Source organism: Pseudophryne corroboree, chromosome 5 (genome assembly GCF_028390025.1).
Source record: "Pseudophryne corroboree isolate aPseCor3 chromosome 5, aPseCor3.hap2, whole genome shotgun sequence".
Lineage (NCBI taxonomy): Eukaryota > Metazoa > Chordata > Amphibia > Anura > Myobatrachidae > Pseudophryne > Pseudophryne corroboree.
In genome coordinates, this window is record NC_086448.1 from 19,407,721 (window position 1) to 19,429,414 (window position 21,694).

The following is a 21,694-nucleotide window of genomic DNA, read 5'->3' on the forward strand; positions in this document are numbered from 1 at the left end:
TGCATTATATTAATAAAACTGAAATACTGTTTACAATCTACTCTGCAACCAAAATGTAATCACAAGTCTTCAATTATTCAGATACGACATTGTGGGAAGCTGCCTTCCTTTCATACGGCAAACATTTACTTGAAGAGAAAAGCTCTGTTTCAGAGACGCTATTTGCATCTGTTTAATGGTAACGTCACTAGAAAGACTCCGAGAACGCCCCCTGTATACAATCAGAGGTGGAACGGTGGGACCGCCAGTCCTTTCCCATCTTATTTACTAGGCTAACCAGTCTCTCCTTTCCATGTCCGCAGGGGTGTAGCCAGAACTTTGTGGGCCCCAGAGCAACGTGTTGATGTGGCCCCTATCCCAATGCGCCTAGAGAGACGCCTCTCCAGAGCAGTAGTTAATGTTATGCCCCATAGTAGTGCCCTAGGTCACATTAGATCACAGTGTAGGGCTGCAGTACACATTATGCCACACAGTACCCCCAATTTACATTATGATAAATAGTGCCCCCTGTTCACATGATGTAACATTATAAGATACATCACTTCAGACTGTTTATACACCAAATGGACGAAGGAAGGTATCCAAGTAGCGATAAGTCTCCATAGGGTTTATCACGCATTTCTCTTCACCATCTCTGAGCAGGGGATAAGTAGTGCAAAGTCCCTAATTTAAGTTAAAAATGTCAGGATTTGGTTAGAACCCCTGGGACACCCCCTGATTGACTAATTAGACACTATGGGGTCGGTTCAATTCGGCAACAGATGAATAGCGCCGGGAATTAGCTCCCGACGCTATTCAATTTAGCTACTAGTTACCCGCAATTGTCGGGAATTCTTCTCTCACCCCCAGGGGGGGGGGGGGGGGGTGAGAGAAGAAAACCGACAAAAGTGCTGCCGCGCGGCCGGCTCGAGGCTGATTCTGTTGGGAATCAGCATCGCCGCGGGTAGTTAGGTCGGAGAATGCCGGATCTCCCAACAAAACTACCTGTTAAGTCGGCGAGAACGGGCATTTGCCGACTTAACTTTAGCTGAATTTAATAGCGTTGGGAGCTGATTCCCGGCGCTATTCATTTGTTGCCGAATTGAATCGACCCCTATGATGTATTTCATTATTTTTCACTGCACAGTAACGACATGTCATTTTTGGGGTCAAAAAATGCAGTGATGGAAATTGGGGTACCAGGTATGGGACAGGTATATTGGGGGGCTTTATGAGTGGGACAAGTGTTCTAGACTTGAAGTTGGGAGTAATCGATCTGTTTCCACTTTATTTTTTTAAAGCCCCTAAAAAGACCCAAATATACTGTATACTTAAACCAATTTTTATGTAACCCAAATTTAATGAGAGCTCTGATTTTGCAGTAACAAAAAACAGCTTTCTATCATATTTTCACATTTGTACAAAATTGCATATAACATCCATCTGACCCAATTTAATTACACCCAATAGTTTTATTATGGCCACTGTCAGACTTCTATAATCGTTTTCTATATTAGTTTGGTTTTTTGGGGAGTACAGACAGATGTCCCCATTTTCTCCTATACTTATCTCTGGTTTTACCGGCTAGAATTATCACGCAAATCCCATTATCGCCATTTTGGAATAGGATAGGTGCGATAAACGGGAGCGTGCATAGGGGGTAATTCGGAGTTGATCGCAGCAGGAACTTGTTGGCAGTTGGGCAAAACCATGTGCACTGCAGGGGGGGCAGATGTAACATGTGCAGAGAGAGTTAGATTTGGGTGGGTTATTTTGTATCTGTTTGTGTCAACGTGTGTGCATGTTATCAGGCCAGAATCTCCAGGGTATGTAAACTTTTGATCAGGGTCATTTGGGTAGTTTCAGTTGTCATTATGATTTAAAATAAGAATTTACTCACCGGTAATTCTATTTCTCGTAGTCCGTAGTGGATGCTGGGTACTCCGTAAGGACCATGGGCAATAGACGGGCTCCGCAGGAGACTGGGCACTCTAAAGAAAGATTAGGTACTATCTGGTGTGCACTGGCTCCTCCCTCTATGCCCCTCCTCCAGACCTCAGTTAGAGAAACTGTGCCCGGAAGAGCTGACATTACAAGGAAAGGATTTGGAATCCCGGGTAAGACTCATACCAGCCACACCAATCACACCGTATAACTCGTGATACTATACCCAGTTAACAGTATGAACAACAACTGAGCCTCATTCAACAGATGGCTCAGAACAATAACCCTATAGTTAAGCAATAACTATATACATGTATTGCAGAGAGTCCGCACTTGGGACGGGCGCCCAGCATCCACTACGGACTACGAGAAATAGAATTACCGGTGAGTAAATTCTTATTTTCTCTGACGTCCTAGTGGATGGTGGGAACTCCGTAAGGACCATGGGGATTATACCAAAGCTCCCAAACGGGCGGGAGAGTGCGGATGACTCTGCAGCACCGAATGAGCAAACTCAAGGTCCTCCTCAGCCAGGGTATCAAACTTGTAGAATTTTGCAAACGTGTTTGATCCCGACCAGGTAGCAGCTCGGCAAAGTTGTAAAGCCGAGACCCCTCGGGCAGCCGCCCAAGAAGAGCCCACCTTCCTCGTGGAATGGGCTTTTACTGATTTAGGATGCGGCAGTCCAGCCGCAGAATGTGCAAGTTGAATCGTGCTACAGATCCAGCGAGCAATAGTCTGCTTTGAAGCAGGAGCACCCAGCTTGTTGGGTGCATGCAGGATAAACAGCGAGTCAGTCTTTCTGACTCCAGCCGTCCTGGAAACGTAGATTTTCAGGGCCCGGACTACGTCCAGCAACTTGGAATCCTCCAAGTCCCGGGTAGCCGCAGGCACCACAATAGGTTGGTTCAAGTGAAAACCTGAGACCACCTTCGGGAGAAACTGAGGACGAGTCCTCAACTCTGCCCTATCCATATAGAAAATCAGATAAGGCCTTTTACATGACAAAGCCGCCAATTCTGACACACGCCTAGCCGAAGCCAGAGCCAACAACATAACCACTTTCCACATGAGATACTTCAACTCCACGGTCTGAAGTGGCTCAAACCAATGTGATTTTAGGAAATCCAACACAACGTTGAGATCCCAAGGTGCCACTGGAGGCACAAAAGGGGGCTGAATATGCAGCACTCCCTTAACAAATGTCTGAACTTCAGGCAGTGAAGCCAGTTCTTTTTGAAAGAAAATAGACAGGGCCGAAATCTGGACTTTAATGGATCCCAATTTTAGGCCCATAGTCACTCCTGACTGTAGGAAGTGCAGAAATCGACCCAGCTGAAATTCCTCTGTTGGGGCCTTCATAGCCTCACACCAAGCAACATAATTTTCGCCATATGCGGTGATAATGTTTTGCTGTCACATCCTTCCTAGCTTTTATCAGCGTAGGAATGACTTCAACCGGAATGCCCTTTTCCATCAGGATCCGGCGTTCAACCGCCATGCCGTCAAACGCAGCAAGTATTGGAACAGACAGGGCCCCTGCTGCAGCAGGTCCTGTCGGAGCGGCAGAGGCCAAGGGTCCTCTGAGATCATTTCTTGTAGTTCCGGGTACCAAGTTCTTCTTGGCCAATCCGGAACGATGAGTATAGTTCTTACTCCTCTCTTTCTTATTATCCTCAGTACCTTTGGTATGAGAGGAAGAGGAGGGAACACATAAACCGACTGGTACACCCACGGTGTCACTAGAGCGTCCACAGCTATCGCCTGAGGGTCCCTTGACCTGGCGCAATATCTTTTTAGCTTTTTGTTGAGGCGGGACGCCATCATGTCCACCTGTGGCCTTTCCCAACGATTTACAATCAGCTGGAAGACTTCTGGATGAAGTCCCCACTCTCCCGGGTGGAGGTCGTGCGTGCTGAGGAAGTCTGCTTCCCAGTTGTCCACTCCCGGAATGAACACTGCTGACGGTGCTATCACGTGATTCTCCGCCCATCGGAGAATCCTTGTGGCTTCTGCCATTGCCATCCTGCTTCTTGTGCCGCCCTGTCGGTTTACATGGGCGACCGCCGTGATGTTGTCTGACTGAATCAGCAGCGGCTGGTTTTGAAGCAGGGGTTTTGCTTGACTTAGGGCATTGTAAATGGCCCTTAGTTCCAGAATATTTATGTGTAGGGAAGTCTCCTGACTCGACCATTGTCCTTGGAAATTTCTTCCCTGAGTGACTGCCCCCAACCTCAGAGGCTTGCATCCGTGGTCACCAGGACCCAGTCCTGAATGCCGAATCTGCGGCCCTCGAGAAGATGAGCACTCTGCAGCCACCACAGTAGAGACACCCTGGCCCTCGGGGACAGGGTGATCAACCGATGCATCTGAAGATGCGATCCGGACCACTTGTCTAACAGATCCCACTGAAAGATCCTTGCATGGAACCTGCCGAAGGGAATTGCTTCGTAAGAAGCTACCATCTTTCCCAGGACTCGCGTGCAGTGATGCACCAACACCTGTTTTGGTTTCAGGAGGTCTCTGGCCAGAGATGACAACTCCTTGGCCTTCTCCTCCGGGAGAAACACCTTCTTCTGTTCTGTGTCCAGAATCATACCCAAGAAAAGCAGACGCGTCGTAGGAACCAGCTGCGACTTTGGGATATTCAGAATCCAGCCATGCTGTTGTAACACTTCCTGAGATAGTGCTACTCCGACCAACAACTGCTCCATGGACCTCGCCTTTATAAGGAGATCGTCCAAGTACGGGATAATTATAACTCCCTACTTTCGAAGGAGTATCATCATTTCGTCCATTACCTTGGTAAATACCCTCGGTGCCGTGGACAGACCAAACGGCAACGTATGGAATTGGTAATGGCAGTCCTGTACCACAAACCTGAGGTACTCCTGGTGAGGTGGGTAAACGGGGACACGCAAGTAAGCATCCTTGATGTCCAGCGACACCATAAAATCCCCCTCTTCCAGGCTTGCAATAACCGCCCTGAGCGATTCCATTTTGAACTTGAACTTCCTTATATAAGTGTTCAAAGATTTTAAATTTAGAATGGGTCTCACCGAACCGTCTGGTTTCGGCACCACAAACATTGTGGAATAGTAACTCCGTCCCTGTTGAAGGAGGGGAACCTTGATTATCACCTGCTGGAGGTACAGCTTGTGAATTGCCGCCAGTACTACCCTCCCTTTCCCTGGGAGCAGCTGGCAAGGCTGATTTGAGGTAACGGCGAGGGGGAGTCACCTCGAACTCCAGCTTGTATCCCTGAGATACAATTTGTACAGCCCAGAGATCCACTTGTGAGCGAATCCACTGGTTGCTGAAGTTTCGGAGACGTGTCCTCACCGCACCCGGCTCCGCCAGTGGAGCCCCAGCGTCATGCGGTGGACTTAGAGGAAGCGGGGGAGGATTTTTGTTCCTGGGAACTGGCTGCCTGGTGCAGCTTCTTTCCTCTACCCCTGCCTCTGGGCAGAAAGGATGCGCCTCTGATCCGCTTGCCTTTCTGAGGCCGAAAGGACTGTACATGATAATACGGTGCTTTCTTAGGCTGTGAGGGAACCTGAAGTAAAAAAGTTGACTTCCTGGCTGTTGCCGTGGATACGAGGTCCGAGAGACCGTCCCCAAACAATTCCTCACCCTTATAAGGCAAAACCTCCATGTGCCTTTTAGAATCAGCATCACCTGTCCACTGCCGAGTCCATAATACTCTCCTGGCAGAAATGGACATTGCATTAATTCTAGATGCCAGCAGGCAAATGTCCCTCTGTGCATCCCGCATATATAAGACGACGTCTTTTATATGTTCTATGGTTAGCAAAATAGTATCCCTGTCGAGGGAATCAATGTTGTCTGACAGGGAATCAGACCATGCTGCTGCAGCACTACACATCCATGCTGAAGCAATAGCAGGTCTCAGTATAGTACCTGAGTGTGTATACACAGACTTCAGGATAGCTTCCTGCTTTCTATCCGCAGGCTCCTTTAAGGCGGCCGTATCCTGAGACGGCAGTGCCACCTTTTTTGATAAGCGTGTGAGCGCCTTGTCCACCCTAGGGGATGTCTCCCAGCGTAACCTATCCGTTGGCGGGAAAGGGTACGCCATTAATAACCGCTTAGAAATCACTAGTTTCTTATCTGGGGAACCCCACGCTTCTTCACACAATTTATTTAACTCATCAGATGGGGGAAAAGTCACTGGCTGCTTTTTCTCCCCAAACATAATACCCTTTTTTGTGGTAACCGGGTTAATGTCAGAAATGTGCAACACATTTTTCATTGCCGTAATCAAGCATCGGATGGCCCTTGTGGATTGTACATTTGTCTCATCCTCGTCGACACTGGAGTCAGACTCCGAGTCGACATCTGTGTCTACCATCTGAGCTAGCGGGCGTTTTTGAGCCCCTGATGGCCTCTGAGACGCCTGGGCAGGCGCGGGCTGAGATCCCGGCTGTCCCAAGGCTGCTGCGTCATTGAACCTTTTATGTAAGGAGTTGACACTGTCTGTTAAGACCTTCCACATATCCATCCAATCCGGTGTCAGCCCCGTCGGGGGCGACACCACACTTATCTGCCCTTGCTCCGCCTCCACGTAACCCTCCTCATCAAACATGTCGACACAGCCGTACCGACACACCGCACACACAGGGAATGCTCTGACTGAGGACAGGACCCCACAAAGTCCTTTGGGGAGACAGAGAGAGAGTATGCCAGCACACACCACAGCGCTATATAACACAGGGATTTACACTATACTGAGTGATTTTTCCCAATAGCTGCTTATTATCTGCGCCTAAATTTATGTGCCCCCCCTCTCTTTTTTACCCTACTTGTACAGGATACTGCAGGGGAGAGCCTGGGGAGCGTCCATCCAGCGGAGCTGTGAAGAGAAAATGGCGCTGGTGTGCTGAGGAAGAAGGCCCCGCCCCCCTCAGCGGCGGGCTTCTCCCGCGTTTTGTATGTCTTAATGGCGGGTGTTTTTGCACATATACAGGTTTTCCAGACTGTATTATGTGCATACTGTGCCAAAAGGTAATCTTACCCCCCCCCCAGCGCCCTGCACCCTACAGTGACCGGAGTGTGTGGTGTGCAGTGGGAGCAATGGCGCACAGCTGCAGTGCTGTGCGCTACCTTAATGAAGACCGGAGTCTTCTGCCGCCGATTTTATCTCCTTTTCTTCTGTCTTCTGGCTCTGCAAGGGGGACGGCGGCGCGGCTCCGGGAACGGACGATCGAGGTCAGGTCCTGTGTTCGAACCCTCTGGAGCTAATGGTGTCCAGTAGCCTAAGAAGCACAAGCTAGCTGCACGCAGGTAGGTTTGCTTCTCTCCCCTCAGTCCCACGAAGCAGTGAGTCTGTTGCCAGCAGATCTCACTGAAAATAAAAAACCTAACAAATACTTTTTTTAGCAAGCTCAGGAGAGCCCACTAGGAGCACCCAGCTCTGGCCGGGCACAGATTCTAACTGAGGTCTGGAGGAGGGGCATAGAGGGAGGAGCTAGTGCACACCAGATAGTACCTAATCTTTCTTTTAGAGTGCCCAGTCTCCTGCGGAGCCCGTCTATTCCCCATGGTCCTTATGGAGTTCCCAGCATCCACTAAAACGTCAGAGAAACCATATTACTCCTATAGTGCTCACTGCCTGAGAGCAGAATCTGTAACCCCTATCAGTGTCTTCAGGTGAGGCCTATGGGATACTCTTCTAGATAATACCCATATTACCCCTATAGTGCTCACTGCCTGAGAGCAGAATCTGTTACCCCTATCAGTGTCTTCAGGTGAGGCCTATGGGATACTCTTCTAGATAATACCCATATTACTCCTATAGTGCTCACTGCCTGAGAGCAGAATCTGTAACCCCTATCAGTGTCTTCAGGTGAGGCCTATGAGATACTCTTCTAGATAATACCATATTACCCCTATAGTGCTCACTGCCTGAGAGCAGCATCTGTAACCCCTATCAATGTCTTCAGGTGAGGCCTATGGGATACTCTTCTAGATAATACCCATATTACTCCTATAGTGCTCACTGCCTGAGAGCAGCATCTGTAACCCCTATCAGTGTCTTCAGGTGAGGCCTATGAGATACTCTTCTAGATAATACCCATATTACCCCTATAGTGCTCACTGCCTGAGAGCAGCATCTGTAACCCCTATCAGTGTCTTCAGGTGAGGCCTATGGGATACTCCTCTAGATAATACCCATATTACCCCTATAGTGCTCACTGCCTGAGAGCAGCATCTGTAACCCCTATCAGTGTCTTCAGGTGAGGCCTATGGGATACTCCTCTAGATAATACCCATATTACCCCTATAGTGCTCACTGCCTGAGAGCAGCATCTGTAACCCCTATCAGTGTCTTCAGGTGAGGCCTATGGGATACTCCTCTAGATAATACCCATATTACCCCTATAGTGCTCACTGCCTGAGAGCAGCATCTGTAACCCCTATCAATGTCTTCAGGTGAGGCCTATGGGATACTCCTCTAGATAATACCCATATTACCCCTATAGTGCTCACTGCCTGAGAGCAGAATCTGTAACCCCTATCAATGTCTTCAGGTGAGGCCTATGGGATACTCCTCTAGATAATACCATATTACCCCTATAGTGCTCACTGCCTGAGAGCAGAATCTGTAACCCCTATCAATGTCTTCAGGTGAGGCCTATGGGATACTCCTCTAGATAATACCATATTACCCCTATAGTGCTCACTGCCTGAGAGCAGAATCTGTAACCCCTATCAATGTCTTCAGGTGAGGCCTATGGGATACTCCTCTAGATAATACCATATTACCCCTATAGTGCTCACTGCCTGAGAACAGAATCTGTAACCCCTATCAGTGTCTTCAGGTGAGGCCTATGGGATCCTCTTCTAGATAATACCACATTACTCCTATAGTGCTCACTGCCTGAGAGCAGAATCTGTAACCCCTATCAATGTCTTCAGGTGAGGCCTATTGGATACTCTTCTAGATAATACCATATTACTCCTATAGTGCTCACTGCCTGAGAGCAGCATCTGTTACCCCTATCAGTGTCTTCAGGTGAGGCCTATGAGATACTCTTCTAGATAATACCATATTACTCCTATAGTGCTCACTGCCTGAGAGCAGAATCTGTAACCCCTATCAGTGTCTTTAGGTGAGGCCTATGGGATACTCTTCTAGATAATACCATATTACCCCTATAGTGCTCACTGCCTGAGAGCAGCATCTGTAACCCCTATCAGTGTCTTCAGGTGAGGCCAATGGGATACTCTTCTAGATAATACCCATATTACCCCTATAGTGCTCACTGCCTGAGAGCAGCATCTGTTACCCCTATCAATGTCTTCAGGTGAGGCCTATGGGATACTCTTCTAGATAATACCCATATTACCCCTATAGTGCTCACTGCCTGAGAGCAGCATCTGTAACCCCTATCAGTGTCTTCAGGTGAGGCCTATGGGATACTCTTCTAGAAAATACCCATATTACCCCTATAGTGCTCACTGCCTGAGAGCAGCATCTGTAACCCCTATCAGTGTCTTCAGGTGAGGCCTATGGGATACTCTTCTAGATAATACCCATATTACCCCTATAGTGCTCACTGCCTGAGAGCAGCATCTGTAACCCCTATCTGTGTCTTCAGGTGAGGCCTATGGGATACTCTTCTAGATAATACCCATATTACCCCTATAGTGCTCACTGCCTGAGAGCAGCATCTGTTACCCCTATCAGTGTCTTCAGGTGAGGCCTATGGGATACTCTTCTAGATAATACCCATATTACCCCTATAGTGCACACTGCCTGACAGCAGAATCTGTAACCCCTATCAGTGTCTTCAGGTGAGGCCTATGGGATACTCTTCTAGAAAATACCCATATTACCTCTATAGTGCTCACTGCCTGAGAGCAGAATCTGTAACCCCTATCAATGTCTTCAGGTGAGGCCTATGAGATACTCTTCTAGATAATACCATATTACCCCTATAGTGCACACTGCCTGAGAGCAGAATCTGTTACCCCTATCAGGGTCTTCAGGTGAGGCCTATGGGATACTCTTCTAGATAATACCCATATTACCCCTATAGTGCTCACTGCCTGAGAGCAGCATCTGTAACCCCTATCAGTGTCTTCAGGTGAGGCCTATGAGATACTCTTCTAGATAATACCCATTTTACTCCTATAGTGCTCACTGCCTGAGAGCAGAATATGTTACCCCTATCAGTGTCTTCAGGTGAGGCCTATGGGATACTCTTCTAGATAATACCCATATTACCTCTATAGTGCTCACTGCCTGAGAGCAGAATCTGTAACCCCTATCAATGTCTTCAGGTGAGGCCTATGAGATACTCTTCTAGATAATACCATATTACCCCTATAGTGCACACTGCCTGAGAGCAGAATCTGTAACCCCTATCAGTGTCTTCAGGTGAGGCCTATGAGATACTCTTCTAGATAATACCCATATTAGGAAAAATGGGCGCCAGAAACTTTCCACTTTAAGAGAACCTCCTATTGCTGCACAATTTGGTGAAAAGGGGAAGGTTGCTAACCCCCACAAAACAAGATAAACAAGAAAAAGAGACCAATCTGTGCGCAACAGGATTAATTTCTAAAATATAGTATTTTTATTAATAATCCAAAATATGGATAGAAAAAAATTAAAATATAATGTATATAAAAATACACAGTATACACTATGTAATTCAGAAGTGACCTCACAGTAATGTTGAACAATTTGTAGCAAATTTTAAACCATCTGGATCATAAAAGAACCTGTAATAATGCCACAATCACTCTAAACTTAACTCGTGATATAATCACAATAAGATCCCTTAATAAAAATCACACTGCAGTACACTGATTCATTAACCATAAAATGTCCACATATGCTGGCCAGCCTGTAATTAAATGAGGTGTGTTACACCTATAGGTTCATCCAAGGAATCAGTTGTTTTGTATAATTAATGTCTATACCACAGTACTGTGATTAAAACGAAAAAAAGAAAGAAAGAGAACCATATAGTTGAACCATTTGTATGCCATGCAATTGGGTACCGTCGGTATATAACAAGTGCCTCCTCTTTGCTGAAAGTTAAATATCCTCCCCGTGCCACTGATGTAAGGAGCTATTTAGTGGGGATATTTTTTGTAGAGTAACCGTCTCTGACACTTGTACTTGTGCTGGTTCACTAGCTGGAATCACCAAAGAACTCCGTTATCTGTATTCCACGTACCGGCATTCACTGCATCGCCCGGTTACCACCCAAATAGTGCGGCTGGAATATCCTTAACAGCCGGTGTCCAAAACACGTTGATACACGGAGTCCCTTTGCAGCGGGTTTAGGGTGTAGTAATTACCCAGCAATTACGGCAGTGGTGGCTGACATTCACCGTACTGCCTGGAAGCTATTCAGCTAGCACGGCTGATTTTACCTTTTAGAGCCGGAGTCCAATATACCGAGATGTGTAGAGTCCCTTGTTGCAGGTTCAGAAATGTTCAAATTCCCCAGTGATTAGGGCAATAGTAGATGATCCAAATACAGAGGTCACTCCAGAGCTAATACCTAACGCGTTTCTCGACCATTAGCCCCGGTCGTTTCATCAGAGGTAGCATCTACCTCTGATGAAACGACCGGGGCTAATGGTCGAGAAACGCGTTAGGTATTAGCTCTGGAGTGACCTCTGTATTTGGATCATCTACTATTGCCCTAATCACTGGGGAATTTGAACATTTCTGAACCTGCAACAAGGGACTCTACACATCTCGGTATATTGGACTCCGGCTCTAAAAGGTAAAATCAGCCGTGCTAGCTGAATAGCTTCCAGGCAGTACGGTGAATGTCAGCCACCACTGCCGTAATTGCTGGGTAATTACTACACCCTAAACCCGCTGCAAAGGGACTCCGTGTATCAACGTGTTTTGGACACCGGCTGTTAAGGATATTCCAGCCGCACTATTTGGGTGGTAACCGGGCGATGCAGTGAATGCCGGTACGTGGAATACAGATAACGGAGTTCTTGGGTGATTCCAGCTAGTGAACCAGCACAAGTACAAGTGTCAGAGACGGTTACTCTACAAAAAATATCCCCACTAAATAGCTCCTTACATCAGTGGCACGGGGAGGATATTTAACTTTCAGCAAAGAGGAGGCACTTGTTATATACCGACGGTACCCAATTGCATGGCATACAAATGGTTCAACTATATGGTTCTCTTTCTTTCTTTTTTTCGTTTTAATCACAGTACTGTGGTATAGACATTAATTATACAAAACAACTGATTCCTTGGATGAACCTATAGGTGTAACACACCTCATTTAATTACAGGCTGGCCAGCATATGTGGACATTTTATGGTTAATGAATCAGTGTACTGCAGTGTGATTTTTATTAAGGGATCTTATTGTGATTATATCACGAGTTAAGTTTAGAGTGATTGTGGCATTATTACAGGTTCTTTTATGATCCAGATGGTTTAAAATTTGCTACAAATTGTTCAACATTACTGTGAGGTCACTTCTGAATTATATAGTGTATACTGTGTATTTTTATATACATTATATTTTAATTTTTTTCTATCCATATTTTGGATTATTAATAAAAATACTATATTTTAGAAATTAATCCTGTTGCGCACAGATTGGTCTCTTTCTTGAATACCCATATTACCCCTATAGTGCTCACAGCCTGAGAGCAGAATCTGTTACCCCTATCAGTGTCTTCAGGTGAGGCCTATGGGATACTCTTCTAGATAATACCATATTACCCCTATAGTGCTCACTGCCTGAGAGCAGCATCTGTAACCCCTATCAGTGTCTTCAGGTGAGGCCTATGAGATACTCTTCTAGATAATACCCATATTACTCCTATAGTGCTCACTGCCTGAGAGCAGCATCTGTAACCCCTATCAATGTCTTCAGATGAGGCCTATGAGATACTCTTCTAGATAATACCCATATTACCCCTATAGTGCTCACTGCCTGAGAGCAGAATCTGTAACCCCTATCAGTGTCTTCAGGTGAGGCCTATGAGATACTCTTCTAGATAATACCCATATTACCCCTATAGTGCTCACTGCCTGAGAGCAGCATCTGTTACCCCTATCAGTGTCTTCAGGTGAGGCCTATGGGATACTCTTCTAGATAATACCCATATTACCCCTATAGTGCTCACTGCCTGAGAGCAGCATCTGTTACCCCTATCAGTGTCTTCAGGTGAGGCCTATGGGATACTCTTCTAGATAATACCAATATTACTCCTATAGTGCTCACTGCCTGAGAGCAGCATCTGTAACCCCTATCAGTGTCTTCAGGTGAGGCCTATGGGATACTCTTCTAGATAATACCATATTACTCCTATAGTGCTCACTGCCTGAGAGCAGCATCTGTTACCCCTATCAGTGTCTTCAGGTGAGGCCTATGGGATACTCTTCTAGATAATACCCATATTACTCCTATAGTGCTCACTGCCTGAGAGCAGCATCTGTAACCCCTATCAATGTCTTCAGGTGAGGCCTATGAGATACTCTTCTAGATAATACCCATATTACCCCTATAGTGCTCACTGCCTGAGAGCAGAATCTGTAACCCCTATCAGTGTCTTCAGGTGAGGCCTATGAGATACTCTTCTAGATAATACCCATATTACCCCTATAGTGCTCACTGCCTGAGAGCAGCATCTGTTACCCCTATCAGTGTCTTCAGGTGAGGCCTATGGGATACTCTTCTAGATAATACCCATATTACCCCTATAGTGCTCACTGCCTGAGAGCAGCATCTGTTACCCCTATCAGTGTCTTCAGGTGAGGCCTATGGGATACTCTTCTAGATAATACCCATATTACCCCTATAGTGCTCACTGCCTGAGAGCAGCATCTGTAACCCCTATCAGTGTCTTCAGGTGAGGCCTATGGGATACTCTTCTAGATAATACCCATATTACTCCTATAGTGCTCACTGCCTGACAGCAGCATCTGTTACCCCTATCAGTGTCTTCAGGTGAGGCCTATGAGATACTCTTCTAGATAATACCCATATTACCTCTATAGTGCTCACTGCCTGAGAGCAGAATCTGTAACCCCTATCAGTGTCTTCAGGTGAGGCCTATGAGATACTCTTCTAGATAATACCCATATTACCCCTATAGTGCTCACTGCCTGAGAGCAGCATCTGTAACCCCTATCAGTGTCTTCAGGTGAGGCCTATGGGATACTCTTCTAGATAATACCCATATTACCCCTATAGTGCTCACTGACTGAGAGCAGCATCTGTTACCCCTATCAGTGTCTTCAGGTGAGGCCTATGAGATACTCTTCTAGATAATACCCATATTACCCCCTATAGTGCTCACTGCCTGAGAGCAGAATATGTTACCCCTATCAGTGTCTTCAGGTGAGGCCTATGGGATACTCTTCTAGATAATACCATATTACCCCTATAGTGCTCACAGCCTGAGAGCAGCATCTGTAACCCCTATCAGTGTCTTCAGGTGAGGCCTATGGGATACTCTTCTAGATAATACCCATATTACCCCTATAGTGCTCACTGCCTGAGAGCAGCATCTGTAACCCCTATCAGTGTCTTCAGGTGAGGCCTATGGGATACTCTTCTAGATAATACCCATATTACCCCCTATAGTGCTCACTGCCTGAGAGCAGAATATGTTACCCCTATCAGTGTCTTCAGGTGAGGCCTATGGGATACTCTTCTAGATAATACCATATTACCCCTATAGTGCTCACTGCCTGAGAGCTGCATCTGTAACCCCTATCAGTGTCTTCAGGTGAGGCCTATGAGATACTCTTCTAGATAATACCCATATTACTCCTATAGTGCTCACTGCCTGAGAGCAGCATCTGTTACCCCTATCAGTGTCTTCAGGTGAGGCCTATGGGATACTCTTCTAGATAATACCATATTACCTCTATAGTGCTCACTGCCTGAGAGCAGCATCTGTAACCCCTATCAGTGTCTTCAGGTGAGGCCTATGAGATACTCTTCTAGATAATACCATATTACTCCTATAGTGCTCACTGCCTGAGAGCAGCATCTGTAACCCCTATCAGTGTCTTCAGGTGAGGCCTATGGGATACTCTTCTAGATAATACCATATTACCCCTATAGTGCTCACTGCCTGAGAGCAGCATCTGTAACCCCTATCAGTGTCTTCAGGTGAGGCCTATGAGATACTCTTCTAGATAATACCCATATTGCTCCTATAGTGCTCACTGCCTGAGAGCAGCATCTGTTACCCCTATCAGTGTCTTCAGGTGAGGCCTATGGGATACTCTTCTAGATAATACCATATTACTCCTATAGTGCTCACTGCCTGATAGCAGAATCTGTAACCCCTATCAGTGTCTTCAGGTGAGGCCTATGAGATACTCTTCTAGATAATACCATATTACTCCTATAGTGCTCACTGCCTGAGAGCAGCATCTGTAACCCCTATCAGTGTCTTCAGGTGAGGCCTATGGGATACTCTTCTAGATAATACCATATTACCCCTATAGTGCTCACTGCCTGAGAGCAGCATCTGTAACCCCTATCAGTGTCTTCAGGTGAGGCCTATGAGATACTCTTCTAGATAATACCCATATTGCTCCTATAGTGCTCACTGCCTGAGAGCAGCATCTGTTACCCCTATCAGTGTCTTCAGGTGAGGCCTATGGGATACTCTTCTAGATAATACCATATTACTCCTATAGTGCTCACTGCCTGATAGCAGAATCTGTAACCCCTATCAATGTCTTCAGGTGAGGCCTATGAGATACTCTCCTGGATTTCTATTGCTCAAACCCAGCGTGCAGAAAGCAGAATAAGAATTACCTGTCCGTGTCCTCCTTCACAACGAAGTAAGGAGCAGAGTGACGATTGGTTTTGACTTGGTCGGAGCATTTTTCCCCTCCGTCCAGTTCCTGCTCTAGGGAGGAGCTGGTGCTCCCTTCCCTGCTGATGGTGCTGCCCCGTCCTGGGCTGTTCTCTGCGGAGGCCCTGGGTGACTCCGTATTCTGTTTCAGTGTCTGGAGTTTGGCTAGAGGGATGATATCACAGTTCTGTGGACGATGCCACACTGTCCTTTGCGTGCTAGCATTGTAGTAGTAGAAGCGAGACGTATTGGGGTCAAACAGTTCCCACCACTGATTCTCGTTGGTGCGTTTTATGCGGACGCCAGACGGCGGGTCCCAAACGCACTCCCCTGTGATGAGGTTGGCGTACATACACTCCCGTGTGCGGGGCTCGATGATCTCCACCCATTCCAGCCTAAAATAAATATAGAGAAAAAAAATTTCAACACAAATCGTCAGCTTATACGTTTGTTTCACAAGCGGTAGAAGAATCCATCACACACACACACACACTATAGCTATAATTACAGTACAAAGCACTGAGGACTATATTCCAGTGATCGAGAGAGAGACAGACACGTACGTGTAGGTGGCCGGTCAGAGACCGAGTCATTCCTGAGCACCTCCTGGAGAAAAAACCTATTACTCCACCATAATTACCAAAAGTGTAATAATAGACGTTCCTGCTGTGGATACCTGCACCCAGAGTGCTTGTGCTTTGCCGATTACCAGGACAAGATGGAACACAAATACACTTCTCACCCCTAGGCCTCCGGCAGGTCTATGCGGGGGAGGACATTGCAGACCACAGAGCTGCACGCTACACAAGAGGGAAACCCATGTTAGAGAATAGTCAAATCCTGAGCCCAGAAACCCATACATGGTGAGTTATAGGTAATACTTCACTAGCACTGTTATTATGCGTGTTGTATCGTGACTTCTATGATCAATAGACAAAGATGTCGACCTTCAGCAAGTGCTCTCAGATACCGGCAGGATACATTGTATATACAGATAGCTGGCCCTTATTCTCTCCACGTGTTACATAGTGACAGGGTGTAATATGGAACACTGCACAACACAACACTAAGGGTGGTTTTCAATTCCCCCTTCCACAGCCGTTCTGTTTCTGCTGACAGGTGTGGTATAATCATTCATATTCCGCTCTAGTAATAGGGACAGACAGCAAATATTGTTAAATAATCCGTATTATGACCTTTTGCACTCCGCCACGGGATGAAGTCACCCAATTGCAACATAATAACAGCTCCACCGCACATCTCATGCAGCATGTAATGACAATGTATACCAATATTAATAGGATCAATTTATTCAATGGAACAATACAATATAATCTATACATTCAGCTCAGAATCGTCATCTCACTGTCTACAATGGTACTGTACCAGATGGACTTTTCCTGAGATCATTTACCATTTTCACATTAATAAAAGTGCATTTGTGCTTTTCCTACCACTGTTTACATGACAGAAGCAGCACAGAGTATTACAGGTGCCGACGTTGCAGGAGGTAATGAGTGTAGTGGAAGTAGCGGGGAAATGATGTGAGGAGGGAGGTGGAGGCAGTTGGAAGTAACAGACTTATAATGAGACAGTGGAAGGATCAGGGTTCCCAGCAGCACAGTGTAGTAATTATTATTATTCATGTATATAGTGCCGCCACGTTATGCAGCGGTGTACAGAGAATAGGTTATTTATACTCCCCCTGCACCACAGTAACTGTGTGGAGGGTGGGAGATAACTGGAGCTCTAGGCTGGAGGGTGGGAGATAACTGGAGCTCTAGGCTGGAGGGTGGGAGATAATAGGAGCTCTAGGCTGAAGGGTGGGAGATAACTGGAGCTCTAGGCTGGAGGGTGGGAGATAACTGGAGCTCTAGGCTGGAGGGTGGGAGATAACTGGAGCTCTAGGCTGGAGGGTGGGAGATAACTGGAGCTCTAGGCTGAAGGGTGGGAGATAACTGGAGCTCTAGGCTGAAGGGTGGGAGATAACTGGAGCTCTAGGCTGGATGGTGGGAGATAACTGGAGCTCTAGGCTGGAGGGTGGGAGATAACTGGAGCTCTAGGCTGGAGGGTGGGAGATAACTGGAGCTCTAGGCTGGAGGGTGGGAGATAACTGGAGCTCTAGGCTGGAGGGTGGGAGATAACTGGAGCTCTAGGCTGGAGGGTGGGACCATACAGAGAGGTGAGGTGAGGGGAGATGGAGGTATTACACACACATCTATATAACATCAGGTTCCTATACACATCAGTCAGCTCTCACCACGTTGTATGATAATGTTTATTCATACTGCACTTTTATCATCATCACTCCGAGCTAACGGTAATATTGTGGCATACGGGGGGACATTATTAGACTGCAGTGCGCCTTGTTGAACGCTTTGATTCCGCCTGCGTGTTACACAGATTTTGAGCATTACTTTCTAGTCTTAATTAAATATTCATTTTATACAATTATTTCAATAAAGATATTATTATCCATCTTATAACGAGGAACAGCCGGGACGGTCTTCAATTCACACGTAACAACCCTGGCAGATGGTGACACAGCAGACGACGGAGTGTAACGCAGAGGGAAAGCAACAGCCTCAGCTAACTCAGGGATAACCAGCCCGTCACAAGTCAGAATCCCATAGGTGCTGTGCAAATACATACTGTACACAGATCTCTCTGTACATCCAGGCACATGATAATAGAACGTGTCGCGGTACCAGACGCACTATCCGGTACATACCATAAGGCAGCTCGTTGCCACAGACTGCTGGATATCAGGCATCACATAACAGGAAAGTGGTTGGCACACGGATATCTCTGTACTGAGAAGCCCCTAAAACCTTTACCCACAAACTATCCAGCAATGCATACGTTACAGGATGCACTACAGACCGCTCCCACTGCACAGTCCTGCTGCATTATGTGAGGAGTGACACGTGTGACATAACCACTCCCGACACTCCCGTCATTTTGTTCTCTCCTTCCATTCATTTATTCAGCATTTCTGTCCTAATGAGACATTTAGCTGCATTACCAGATTTCTGCCAGCTGACACGATCGCGCTCATCGGCAACATCACACTGCGTTTAGACGGCGTTTTCATGGCGTGCATAAATTAGCAGTTGTGTGGAGAGCCCCCTGCGTTCCGGGAGAGCGGCTCAGCCTGCGCGTCTACAGAGGCACTCAGACTCTGCCACATGACCCGATCTGCAGCGATGGTACCGATGTAACAGCAATTATACGCTGTAGGACAGACATGAACGGGATGAAGAAATACTATACATGGCTCTGACGGTATATTAGGGCCTACTCCTAGCGTTACGTCATTGGAACAAACGCATTCTGTGTCATCTCTTCTAGGTGTAACCTATCCCACTCAGAAAAATCCTATGTAGTGCGCCTCACTTGGTACTTTTCATGGGTGGAATATATAAAACAATTAATTTATTACCAAAAATCTGTATTCTGGCTCTGTGGGGCCAGGATATCTGCGTGGAAAGACACAGACCTTGGCCTCAGCACGACAAGAGAATGGAGGCAACCCAGCCCCATTTGTTAAACGGTCCCCGCTCCGCCCCTCTGATAAAGTTCCAGCTGCAGCGCCAGGGTGGTTAAGAGAAAATTTATGGGCAACATCGGGTTTCAGGTAACATATGTGGGAAGGGGTGAGCGACAGGAAACAGTATAAAGTAATTCTCCTAGGAGAGACTCACACTATTCCAGCCAAGGGTCGGGTGTATTGGGTAAACCAGGGCTCCCATATGTCATGATACTTTGCAACTGTATGGTGGCGGGGGTGGTAATGTACGTACTCCATGGAAGCAATACACCATACCAACAAGGGGATGCGGTCAATTTACCAACAATCAAAACTCAGACGCTCAAAATTCCGACAACAAATGACCGGCGGTCAAAATCCCGACAAGGGGCCTAATTCAGACCTGATCGCAGCAGCAGATTTGTTAGCAGTTGGGCAAAACCATGTGCACTACAGGTGGGGGAGATGTAACATGTGCAAAGAGAGTTAGATTTGGGTGGGGTGTGTTCAAACTGAAATCTAAATTGCAGTGTAAAAATAAAGTAGCCAGTATTTACCCTGCACAGAAACAATATAACCCACCCACATCTAACTCTCTCTGCACATGTTACATCTGCCCCACCCCCCCTGCAGTGCACATGGTTTTACCAAACTGCTAACAAATTTGCTGCTGCGATCAGGTCTGAATTATCCCCAAGGTCAGAATCCTGACATGGTCAAAATACCAGCATTTAAAATGTCGACATGAGTTTTCCATTGAAACTGACTTGTTCATACTTTACCATCTCAGTGGACCTGGAAGGGGAATATAATATTGTGCCGAGCGCAGCAAGCCATGAGAGGGGACATGGTACATTTATACGGGGTCCATGTCGACCTATGTCAACACACACACACACGAAAAATCTGAAAAACTTGTGTCGACTTTTTGACCTGTCGACACTTTAAATGACGGTATTTTGACATTGTCGGGATTTTGACCGTCTGTTAATTGTTGTCAGGATTTTGATTGTAGGTATTTCATACTAAACCCACCAACAAGGGCAGGAAGGGAAGGCTCTGTATTTCTACAGAGAACTAGTATCAGCGAAAATAAATCTTGTACGTATGTTAGTAAAAGGCCGCATCCAAGCGTTGACGGATGAGCGGTTACTCCTCCTCCTCCAGACGGATCCCCAGATCCTTTTCCCAGGCCCGATCAAATAGTTCCCCTTACATCAGTGTGCGGAGTGACTAGCATGGAATAATAAGAATTTACTTACCGATAATTCTATTTCTCGGAGTCCGTAGTGGATGCTGGGGTTCCTGAAAGGACCATGGGGAATAGCGGCTCCGCAGGAGACAGGGCACAAAAAGTAAAGCTTTCCGATCAGGTGGTGTGCACTGGCTCCTCCCCCTATGACCCTCCTCCAAGCCTCAGTTAGGTACTGTGCCCGGACGAGCGTACACAATAAGGGAGGAATTTTGAATCCCGGGTAAGACTCATACCAGCCACACCAATCACACCGTACAACTTGTGATCAAACCCAGTTAACAGTATGATAACAGAGGAGCCTCTGAAAGATGGCTTCCTAAACAATAACCCGAATTAGTTAACAATAACTATGTACAATTATTGCAGATAATCCGCACTTGGGATGGGCGCCCAGCATCCACTACGGACTCCGAGAAATAGAATTATCGGTAAGTAAATTCTTATTTTCTCTATCGTCCTAGTGGATGCTGGGGTTCCTGAAAGGACCATGGGGATTATACCAAAGCTCCCAAACGGGCGGGAGAGTGCGGATGACTCTGCAGCACCGAATGAGAGAACTCCAGGTCCTCCTTAGCCAGAGTATCAAATTTGTAAAATTTTACAAACGTGTTCTCCCCTGACCACGTAGCTGCTCGGCAAAGTTGTAATGCCGAGACCCCTCGGGCAGCCGCCCAAGATGAGCCCACCTTCCTTGTGGAGTGGGCCTTTACAGATTTAGGCTGTGGCAGGCCTGCCACAGAATGTGCAAGTTGGATTGTGCTACAGATCCAACGAGCAATCGTCTGCTTAGACGCAGGAGCACCCATCTTGTTGGGTGCATACAATATAAACAACGAGTCAGATTTTCTGACTCCAGCTGTCCTTGCAATATATATTTTTAATGCTCTGACAACGTCCAGTAACTTGGAGTCCTCCAAGTCACTTGTAGCCGCAGGCACTACAATAGGCTGGTTCAGATGAAATGCTGACACCACCTTAGGGAGAAAATGCGGACGAGTCCGCAGTTCTGCCCTGTCCGAATGGAAAATCAGATATGGGCTTTTGTAAGATAAAGCTGCCAGTTCTGACACTCTCCTGGCCGAAGCCAGGGCTAGTAACATGGTCACTTTCCATGTGAGATATTTTAAATCCACCTTTTTTAGT

At 46.6% G+C, this 21,694-nt stretch overlaps 1 protein-coding gene across 4 annotated transcripts in view; it reads right to left on the minus strand.

Annotated features, from left to right (window-relative positions):
* The window catches only part of ARHGAP39 (Rho GTPase activating protein 39), a 549,832-nt gene that overhangs the window by 402,946 nt on the left and 125,192 nt on the right, over positions 1-21,694 (minus strand). For all 4 annotated transcript variants that reach the window (XM_063921120.1, XM_063921121.1, XM_063921119.1 and 1 more), the window contains exon 2: positions 15,728-16,162. In XM_063921120.1, the coding sequence (XP_063777190.1) occupies positions 15,728-16,162 (435 nt within the window). The remainder of the gene's footprint in view (positions 1-15,727; positions 16,163-21,694) is intronic.